Source organism: Tupaia chinensis, unplaced genomic scaffold, assembly GCF_000334495.1.
Source record: "Tupaia chinensis unplaced genomic scaffold, TupChi_1.0 Scaffold000074_1, whole genome shotgun sequence".
NCBI classification, from domain to species: domain Eukaryota; kingdom Metazoa; phylum Chordata; class Mammalia; order Scandentia; family Tupaiidae; genus Tupaia; species Tupaia belangeri.
In genome coordinates this window covers 836,247-847,220 of record NW_006159534.1, presented here as the reverse complement: position 1 = coordinate 847,220, position 10,974 = coordinate 836,247, and the positions used below count along the sequence as shown (strand labels likewise).

The window sequence follows — 10,974 nt, the reverse complement described above, 5'->3', positions numbered from 1 at the left end:
TTAGCCGCTCATGGCAGGTGTCGGAGGGCCCTGTCAATATGTCACCTACAGCTTCAGCACAGGCGACTCGTCATCAGAGTGAAGTCCTTGTAGTGGTTGGAAGAGAACTTGGATTTAAAAACCTACAGTCCTCCCACCTTCTTCCCTGCCGGTCCCCCCCCCCACACACACACACACATCCATAAACTTGAACTCATTTAGCAGTTAGCCTGGGGGGTGGGCGGAGCTAAGACACTAGAATATGATTATGCTGCTTTTTAAGTTTATCCCTGTCATTGTGGGATGCAAGTTAAAGGATTGTCATTGTTTTTCAGGGGATTTTTTTTTTTTTTTTTTTAAGTAAAGGCTCTATTTTTCCTTGGGAGTTCTGAATTGAGCCTTGGAGAAACACTACTGAGTGTATTTAAGCTCCTTGGTTTTCTCGCTGAAAAGCAGTCTCAAGGGTGGGATGGGGCTGTGTCTTCCTCAGGGGCAGCACCTCACTCCGTCTTGCCTACAATGGGTGCTCGGTAAACTCAGAAGTTGAATTGTTTCCACACTGTCGAGAGTGGCGTTGACTGTTGTAGCTCGTTGACTGTTGTAGCTCAGCCCATCCACCGATGCTTGAATTGTACAACTTCAGGGTTGAGGGCTCAGGGTTCAGGTTAAAGAGGCACTGTCAACTGACTACAAAAGTGTTATTTAGGATTTTCCATTTCGTACTTGAAAAGGGTCCGCTTAAAACATACATACACACCAAGCTATATATAAATTAAAAAGATTTGAATCCAAAGCAGAACACTGCTTCTAGAAACTTTTACCTAGCCTAAAAGAAGCAGATAGCAAGATCAAAGAGGCGCTTGTCGAAGGTGTTGACGCTTTTTGAAGGTGGTTGCATCTGTGCACGTTCGGGTGACTGCAGCTTGATTCCTCCCGTGTACAGGTGACATGGTTTCAGTTTGGGGGTCCTGCTAAAATGCAGTGGCTGTGTTGACCACACCTTGACTGTGCTTTACATAAAGCATTGTCTTGAAAGGCTTTATGAAAAAGTAAAATGTGTTTATTTTCCTGCAGACTTCCATCATGATTTTCAAGGATATAGCCTTAAAAAAACCCCAAACATTTGGACTCTAAAAAGACTCATTTGGTGTTTTTCTACTGGATCATCAGAAAAGTCATGACACATTTTTGCATAGAAAAATAAATATGTCATGACTTTCCCGATGACCTAATAGATCACCTCAGTCCATAGAGGAGACCCTTGCCCAGCTCCATTTTAGAGTTTAAATTTTATTACACTTTGATAGAAAGTTGGCGAAGAAAATCATTCCCACTTAATAGAACCTGCTGGGTTTGCTCAGGCACAGCCCTTGGTTAACTGAAGTTGGGGAGCTTCTGCGTTTACAGGCTGCAGTCTGGACAGTGGTGTAGAGTTCAGGCTCAAGCCAGTCTGGAAGACGTGTAGCTGAACCGTCTGGAGCCTCCTTTCCTTTCTGAGAAACAGGGATAGTAAGAGTAGCTGCCTCAGGGTTGTAAGGATTAAATGAGATGTTGTTTGTGAGATCCGTATCTCAAGTGCCTGGCATACAGGAAGCACTCCATAAATGTTTACTGCTATTATTACTAACATCTAGTCTGGGGATGTACAACAAGGCCCCTTGGCTTCTTCTTGGTTCTTTTGTTCTGTTTTGTTTTGAGACTAATGAAATTCATCAGAATTCTCTGTGAGGTGGAGTCACGGCCAATGTGTTTTCCGCAAATCGCAAGATGTTTCAGACGCCCAGGGCTGCCTGAACATTATCAATAGCCGGACCCTTGTCTGCATACATTAAGCAACTAGAAGAGAGGATGGTTAGTAGAGCCACAGCTAGAATCCGAGTCTCCTGGTGTTCTGGTTGTGGGGTCTTTCTGTCATACCTGCTGCCTTGTGAGATGCTGCAGAAATAGCGCTCAGATAGACAATCAGTCCACACCGTGCTGCACACTTTGGATAAAGCACACGCCCCCGCACACCGACCATGGGCCTGAACGTGGAGTAATGGCATGTCCAGCCAAGCAAGCTCTCTGTAGAACTCTTAATTTAAAAGCGGGGTCATTCTTTTGGACAGACCTCAGCAACATGGCAATCTGCACTTTGTAGTAAAGAATACCAACCTATTTTTTTTTTAAACTAGTCCTACATTCCTTTTTCTTTAAAAAACAAAAATTTATTGTTCAGTGTCATTTTAATGACTATGAAATAACATATATAAAAGCACTTTGAGGAAGCATCAAATGTGATCTAACTATAAGGTTGTATTACTAATGTCTGTTTAGAAGATAATACAGTTGGTTAGATGCTGATTGACCTAAAGCCTTTTACCTGTGGGGGCCTGAACATGCAGGTGTCTGAAGAATCACCTCTAATTGATCACATTGACAAATACAGAACTGCAAAGTGAGCACTTTGGTGTAGCAAGTGTTTCACTAAAGTTACACTTAAGAGCTGAGTGACTTCAAAAAACTAGGGACCAACTCTTTGGTTTAATTCTGCTCTGTAAAAAGTAGCAATGTGTACTCACTCCAGAAGACAGAAGCCCTTCCAGAAACCTTGACGTGAGGGGGAGGAAGCCCTCTTGCGCTTGCCTGTTTTTCCACTACACGTGCAGGAAGTTAGTGCCCTGAAGTGGAGGGAGCGGGCTCGTTACTCTTGAGGTTGACAGTGTCTTTTTCAACCTATGTCCTGTGTGGTTTAGAGGGTTGGGCAAGGAGGGCATGGGGGTGGAGAAGCCGGATAACCATAGAACCAGTGTACTTCGGGAACTAGTTTTCTAGGGTTTTCCTACCGGTTCAAAATGATATTTATCATCTACGTAATTTATTTCTAAGAAGAGTAGCTGAACTCAATCCACCTATGAGATTATAAAACTCTCCAGAGCCATTTGCATTGGTCACCTCTTCAAGTTCACAGCTACACTTCTGACCGCTCCCACTCCCCTCCGGTTTTGCTGCTGATGTCACTGTTGTTATTGAGCTAAGCCCCCGCGGGATTCGTATCATCGGGCTGACAGGATTGTCTGTGTTTTTGCTCTTGATCAACTCCAGCTGTCTATCTCTGTCTTTGCTTCTGTCAAGCCACAGTTCAGTTCGTCATCAAATGCCTGCGGTGGTTTGGGATATGTGGGAACAGGAGAGAACTAGGCAGCTCAAGGGCACCTCTGCTTTCTATGTGACAATTGAGCACATTGCTGCTAGCCAGAGAGGCGAGGCTGTGGGCTGGGCCCACGACGCTGCCACTCGTAATCCAGACGTCCAGATCGTTCGGATAGAGCTCCAGCTACTAGACTTCTAAAAACTGTAACACAGGCTTGCTCGGTGGTTTTGTTTGTTTGTGTGGCAAGCCAACAAGGGTGCCTGGAGTAATGGCTGAGCACAGCTACAGTCTGCCCGGACTCACTGCCATTCCACACGCTCCAAGACCGGGGTGGCCTGGCTGGGCCTCAGCTGCGGAAAGGCTGCACCTGCTCCAGAGTCTTCCCCCGGTAGTGGCTCTCAGCTCCAGTCTGCCTGGCGAGGCTGGCTTAGCTCCAGAAGGAGGCGCTGCCCCAGGATTGCTGATTTTCACGCCACGCCACTTACCTGAGGTGCATGTTCTGTATCCCAGTGTGTGCAAGACAACACTTTCTTCATTTCTCAGTGTCCTAGATCCAGGGGGACAGGCGGTTAGGCAAGTCCACCCCTCCACCCCACCCCGTGCAGCCAGAGTAAGAAGAGCTGTCCTTTTCCTGAGGTAGGCCATCTTGATTCTGAGCTGATTGGGGGAGTGATGGAGGTGACCCTAGAGGTGCCTTCAAAGATGGGCTTCAGGAGTCTTACAAAGTAGAAGGCTTGTCTGCTGGGTTGATTTTCATGGGGTTATTGAATGAGAACTGGTGGCAGTGACAGTGGCTCCAAGTTCCAGGCAGTGAGAACCCCCCTTGAGCTTTCCACAGGGTGCACCCCTGCCGGACTGCCGCGATCTCTGAACCTCCCCACTGCCGAGCACCTAAATATAGTGGGTGCCAGAAGGAGACTCAGCCAGAGTAACCGATGGCACGCTGGCAGTGGGCAGGTCTTCAAGCCTGCAGAGATACAGAGTTCGCGTAGTTGGAATGCACTTGGATTTGCTTCTGAGTTTTAATCATGTAATTAGGCACCATGAACTTGGAGAATGACGCTTGTGGTTAACAAAATTTTCACATATTTGGATACTTAATTTTCAACACTTGTAATACAAGAAAGTAAAGGTATCTCCAAAATTTTTTTCATTCCTTATTCAGAAGACACTGCAGGCCTGCAGTGCTTCAGTCATCAGTAGCAAATCCCAGGTGCTGTGCGACACAATTAGGGCACCCTCCCACGTGCTGTGAGTGGCGAGAATGCCCGGAGAGATGCTTCTGGTAGATGAGGTCCTAAACCAGCTTTCTCCATCTGACGGCCATGTTTCTCTGTGGCTTCTGGATTCCGTTGTAAGAGGAATTTTCAGAGATTGAGAAATCACCTTGATTAATCTGATTGTCCTTCAGGGAGATTGGTTTTAGAAACTAAAAGGACAAGGAGGACATAGTGCTTTAAAGCTTATGTTTGACACCCCCCCCCAGATCTGCAGGGAGGATGTGCATTTGTGTCCTTGAGTGCACACACTTTGTCGCCGTACACACCCTGTTACATCGCCCGTTAAGAACAGGGCTGGGGGCGGGTAGCGGCGCAGTGGTGAGTTGCTCTGAGTGACTGCCCCACAGCAGAGGGTCTGGGTTCATGACCAGAGGCCTCCCTCAGTGTTAGGGGCATGCACGTGCCCATGATCCAGGGCTGTCAAGGCTGGGGGTGGATCGTGGCATCAAGACCCTGTATCTCTCTGTGTCTGTCTTGCTCAGAGAAGTAATAAACCTTTTTAGAAAGCGAGGACCCATGCTGAAGAGCAGTTGCAGCCGCAGGGCTGATGTGTTGGCAGGAGCAGGCCGACCCTAACGAACACACAGAACCTGGCTCCTCGCAGGCCCTGCACTTGCCCTGTCTTGCAATCCAATTATGTAACGACTGTCAGTGAAGTAACTCCGATTTTCTGCCCGCTGGCAGATAAGTTTGAACATTTCATGGTGGTTGACAGAACTTTGTCCTAAAACACGCTGATTTAGATTCTTTAGAACTCGAAGGTTATACCAAAGGTCAAGCTGGGCAGGCGTGTGGTGCGCAGGGGCGAGGTCAGGAGTGGCGGGCACTGTGTGCACTGCCAAGGGGGCACAGGCCGCGTGGGAGTCAGCGGAACGCAGCAGTCCTGGGTGCACTACCAGTGTTGTCAGGTATTTGTTCTTAAATGTTACTGTAATATATTTTCAGTTTTGTTTTTCTAATTTAATTCTCACTCTGTTGTCTGACTGTGAACTGCTAACAGTGTTAAACCTGATGTAAATAAACGAGGCCCTGGAAAGGCCCTGCTCTCTGCCTGTCGTCTCACAAGGTTTGCCAAGTTGTGTTTCGTTTTAAATAAAGGTTGCAATATTTTATTGGCAAAGTAGGTGTGAGGTTGGAGTGTTTCTCCCATGACTTTGATGGACAGTCCTCAGCACAATCTCTTCCTACATGAAACAGATGTCTGTAAGGTATGGAAGCTGGTTTTAGCAAGCTTCCCTCTGACGTGTTTAGGCTGTCCTCTGGGGGGCGAATACACATTCTTTGGTGTGTGTGTGTATCCACCTGATGTGACGTAAAGAGAGACTTGATTCTCTCAAAATCCATTTTGAGAACAATATGTCTCGAGCCCTAGTAGCATTAGTAGGGGAAGTGTAGACCGTCAGAAGAGAACATCCTGTTCTTATTTAGCTAGGTCTTCCATTTTATTATTTTTTAAAGAACTAATTTTTAATTTATTATTTTTTCTTTTAATTTGACCAGAGAGGGAAAAGAAGAAATTAAGCTGCCAGGTTCAGGACTTGAACTGCAATCAGCCATGTGGGAGTCCAGTGCCTTAACCACCATGCCACCTGCCAGCCTCTCATCTGCTTTAGAAGTACCCTTAGTTAGGTCCAAGTGGAATATGCGCACATGGTGCTTACACAAGGCCCGGTGGAATGACTGAGAAACGTCCCCTTATACACTTCCTCTTGCTTCACCGTCGGCAGTCCTTTTCTCCTGCCCATTTTCGGTTTAGTTTTAGATCTTAGAATCTTCCAAGAAGACTCCCGCATTGTGACTGTCTCTCTCTTTGTATTACTTGTAACATTTTCCACACCCGACACCATGGCATTCGCGGAGAAAATCAGTTCTAGAAGCAAGGAAATGACCAAAGCACAGGTGCTGGAGTCACACTGGAAGTGAGCCCCCACTCCACTACTGAGTTCTGTGACTGAGCAAGCAACAGCAGTGTTATATTTTTGAGAGATTTTTGCTATAGGGCATGTGTGCTCACAGGAGAGACAGAAAGTGAGAAATCCCCCCCTGGGGAGGATGACCGCACCACAGTCCCTTCTGCATTCTCCTCTTGGGATCTTGGAGATTCCACACACACATGCTCACCCAGCGTGAGTTTTAAGCCTCCGGGTCCAGGAGTCAAAGCGTGGTCAACGGCGTGGGAGTCCAGTGATGTAAGCATTATGCCATCCGCTGGTCCCTGTATTTTTATATTAGTCTTAAATGCCTTTACTATCACAACATCTTCATTCCCTTTCCTGACAGCTTCTAAGGGGAGCTGTTTGTTATTCTCAATCCTTTTTCACCAGTTCTGAGTGTGTGCTAAGGACACGACACCTGGAGGCTGGTGGCTGGTTGCCTTAGGAAGCAACCCTGTCATTAGAAGGGTTGAGACTTTTGGCCCTACCCTGATCTCCAGGGAAGAGGTAGGAGAGGCTGGAGATTGATCCAGCCACCAGTGGGCAAGGGCCTAATCACGCATACCTAATGACAGCTCCATAGAAACCCTGAAGGATGGCGTTCAGAGCCTTCTGGGTTGGTGGGCACAGGGCGATGCTGGGAGGGTGGCGTCTGCCCAGGAAACGGAAGCTCCGTGCTGCCCCCTTCCAGTATCTCGCCCCATGCATCTCCCCCATTTTGCTGTTCCCGAGTTGTAGCCTTTACCATAGATAAGCAATACTGAAATGTTTCCCTGAGTTCTGTGTAAATTATCGACCACAAGGGGCTGTGGGAATCCCTCATTTGTAGGCAAGTTGGACAGAAGCGTGGGTAGCCTGGAGACCCACTACTTTGTAATGGCACCTGCAGTGAGGGCTGTCATGTGGGGCTGAGCCTTTGACCCATGGGGTCTGCATCAACTCCAAGTGGTTAACGCAGGGCATTCTGTTGACATCCGCAGAGAATTAGAGAATTGCTTGGGGGTGGAGACCCCAGGTTTAGTGTGTAAAGAGGAAAGCAATTTTTCTTTTTATACCTATGCACTTCATAAAGAGTAATTCGTTTGGGCCAGCAGATAGCGTAGTGGTTAAGGTGTTAGACTCTCACATGGCCAACTGTGGTTTGAGTCCCCATCCCAACAGCTTGAAAATAACACCAGGCACGTGTATGTGTGTGCCAAACATCCCAGGAGGAGAAAGAAGGGATTGCTGCGTGGCCATTCCCCCAAGGGATAATTTCTCACTTCCCTCTCAGTGTCTCTGGTGAGTGCACATGCGCTGTGACAAAATAATAATTCAGCCCTCCCACAGCCCTGTGAGGCAGGTACACTGCTGCCCCAGTAGAAGTGAGGGCGAGGCCAGGTGTCACAGCTTTCCCGTGGTCTCACAGTGGCGAGAGATGGTGCCGTGACCCCAGCCCTGGTAGTCTGACTCCTGGGGATGGATGAGGACCACCATGTTCTGCTGCGTGTCTTGGTTCTTGAGGTCAGAGGTTCATTTCCTGAGTTTCGGAGCCCAGATGTGGCCGGCTAGTGCTAAGAGGGTGTCAGCTGTCCTGTGCCTCTGACACACACAGGCCACACACAGCGAGTGTGCACTGGCAGAGCCGAGAGCCCGGTGTGTAACAGGACCGCGCGGCCTGGACTCGCCCATTCTCCCCAAGATGCTCTAGGGCAAGACAGAGCCGGCAGCCAGACCTGCGCCCGCTGGATTGCGCACAGTCCAGGCCCACTTCTGTCCCACGAGGGCTGTGAGACCATGGCCCTTCGGTTGATTTTACTTGAACGCTGAGCTCCTAACGTGGCTCTGGCGAGGTGCTCCCAACCTGGAGTTGGCGAGTAAATGCGCACAGTAAGGGGTTAAATGGGGGACGGAGTTCCGTGTCATAAGGGCTACGGGGCTGGAGAGGGCTGTAAATAAAAGGGGATACGAGATGGCAGCAAGTAGAAAAGACCTGTGTGTCACTCCGGAAGTGTGTGAGGAGGGGAGTCCCCCCTTCTAGGCACAGGGCCAGAGGTTGCCACAGATCCTCGGCAGTGGCTGTTTTTCCTGTTAAGGCTGGGCGTGCAGACGTGACCGGCTCCTCCATGGGAGCAGGGTGCTGTGGAAGCCTCTTCACGAGAGGTTGGTGTAACCCAGGGCAGCTGGCGTGGTCCCCAGCAAACAGTCGCCAGTGGGAGACGGTCCTGTGTCCTGTGGCCCCACGGGCACCCACAGCCGCCCCGTCTCCTCCAGTCCCCACCAGGACTGCCTGGATTCAAAATTTTGCTAAATGAGCATGATTTCTCAGTAAGTGAGCAAGCCAAGGATCTTAGAAAAGTATAAAAGTTTAATCTTAACATAGGACATGAACTTGCCAAGGCCCCTCATTTTTAAAAAGTCATTTTCCCCCCAATCTGCGGCAGTGTCCGTTCAGCCGCCACCGACCTGCCTTCCAGACCGTCTTCCTCTGCACACATTCCCTGAGGCTCTGCTGCTTTCCTCACCACAGCCGCTGCCCAGCTTTCCTCTGGGATTCCCGACCTGAAACCAGCCCACCCGGCCTGCACACCGAGTGCCTGCCCCACCAGCAGAACTTCCTTCTTCCCTGCCCCAAAACCCAAGGAACTGGCAGCTGGGGGCCCAGCACCCAAGTCTTGGCACCTGCAGAAAAGGACAGAGACACGAAGGAGAGCCTCCCTCAAGTTGGGACGAGCCCTGGGGACCTGCTGTCCCCGCAGCCTTCTCTAGCCTCTGGTCCATCCTCTGGGCTGTCTGGCGTTAAGGCGGCATGTGGACTTAGCACTGGCTCTGCCTCGGACCGAGGCCTTGCTCCCAGCCCAGGGGTGTGTGGTGGCAGGCCTGCCGCTCACCGACAGCCACGCAGGTGCTCTTCCAGGGCCCAGGCTCTGGCTCCTGCAGGGCAGGCAACTCCAGGGAGTCTTCACCTGCCTTCAGGGCAGGAAGTAGCTAATTCTCTGGGAGATAGACTTGCAGCCCTGGGAGGAGAAGAGCGGCTCGTCCTTGGGGACGTACACCAGCATCTTGGCGATCTCGTCCAGCGCCTCTTCCGTGTACAGGAGCTCCTCGCTCAGGAAGGCGTCGCGCGCGCACAGTCTCACGTGGCGGTACTCCAGGGGCAGGAAGGGGACGAAGAGGTCAATCAGGTTTTCCTGTACAAGACGGCTGTGGCCGAAGCCACTGTCTGAAATCAGAGACACAGTTACATGGAGTCTGACCCGAGGCCGAACCCAGCTGCAGTTTTGTTTTGTTTTAAAGTTATTTATCCATTCATTTTTATTTTAATTTGACCAGAGAGAGACAGAGAAGGAAAGTGAGAAAGCAAGCCACCAGGTCTGGGACTTGAACCGTGGTCGGCCATGTGGGATTGTCTAGCGCCTTAACCACCATGCCACCTGCTGGTCCCCCCAGCTGGAGTTTTAAAGTGTCCCAAACAGAAGGCCTACTCCAGGCTGGGTGTCACGGCCACCTCCGGGCACAGTTTGTGTGACTGCAGAAAGCAGTGGGATGATACCCCTCTGTCTGGAGACAGACCGCTGAGGCTCTCGGAGCGTGACTTCCTCAGAGTCCACAGGGCCCACTGCCAGGCCTCGGGCACTGCCTACTCTCTTGAGCATTTCAGAAAAGGAGCTCAGGCTTCCTGCCATCTCCCTGGGCCCACCTAAAGTTGACAACGTGAGATGGTGAGGCTGCATCCTGGGGGCGCCAGGCACCCTGTCCCTCACGAGCACCCATTCCCACGTGGCCGGGGGTCGTCTCACCTGTGGACTGCACGATCTCAGCCCGGAGGCGCGGCTCCAGCTGCTCCATCGTGATTTCTTCCCGGGACCATCCGGCCTTAAGCAGATTCAGGACCACCTCGTTGATGGCATTGCCCCCGAGGTTACTGAGAGAGACAAGAGCTGGTAACAGATTTCCTCCGTTTTCTACTTGGCCTCCAAATAGGCTGCTGGACCACTGAAGCCACGGCACTAGAGACTGGGGGGATGGAGGTTGCACGGCCTGGGCCTCCTCTTCCCTGGGAGAGCACATCACTCCCCAAGGCTCTGTACAGAACAGACGCCTGCTGTCACCCGTCCTCCCTCTCTGCTTTCCCTTTGACAGACGCTTCCCGAGACGGCAGGAGCACAGAGAAGGGAAGGCGAGATTCTTCCCCTTGGCCTCCGTGTGGTGAGAAGGGCGTGTGTGGGGGACTCAAGGACAGCTGAGGTCGAGGGAGAAGGCCTGAGAGGGAGGATGAGGCCTGGGTGAGTGGTGGGCACTGGACATGGCGGGTAGGTCCTGGCATGGAGGCATCAGCGGGTTTGTGGGGCTCGGGCCACAAGTGACTTGGAGTGGGGTAGAGGCGTGAAAGCAGGATAAGCTGCGGGTAAGGAGGCCTTTGCCAGGCACGTGAATTTCAGCTCGTGCTACGAAGAGCCACTGAAGGATTTGTTTGTTTATTTATTTATTTAGGAGAGGTTTTTGCTATAGGGCACGTGTGCTCACCAGAAAGACAGAGACAGAGAGACAGAAAGTGAGAAATCACCCCCCCAGGAGGGATGGCCACGCTGCAATCCCTTCTCCATTCTCCTCTCAGGATCTTGGGCACGCACGCACACATGTCACCTGGCGTGAGTTTAAGCCAACA

At 50.6% G+C, this 10,974-nt stretch overlaps 2 protein-coding genes across 2 annotated transcripts in view; one reads left to right on the top strand and one right to left on the bottom strand.

Annotated features, from left to right (window-relative positions):
• Positions 1-5,512, top strand: part of ABL2 (ABL proto-oncogene 2, non-receptor tyrosine kinase) — a 61,770-nt gene extending 56,258 nt beyond the window's left edge. The window contains exon 13 of the transcript XR_333631.3: positions 18-5,512. The gene's annotated coding sequence lies outside the window, so the exon portion shown is untranslated. The remainder of the gene's footprint in view (positions 1-17) is intronic.
• Positions 5,513-8,653: 3,141 nt separating this feature from the next.
• TOR3A (torsin family 3 member A) overlaps positions 8,654-10,974 on the bottom strand; it is a gene marked incomplete at its 5' end in the record, with an annotated part of 14,480 nt that continues 12,159 nt past the window's right edge. The window contains 2 exon segments of the mRNA XM_027767878.1: positions 8,654-9,528; positions 10,106-10,230. Coding sequence (XP_027623679.1) covers positions 9,278-9,528; positions 10,106-10,230 — 376 coding nt within the window.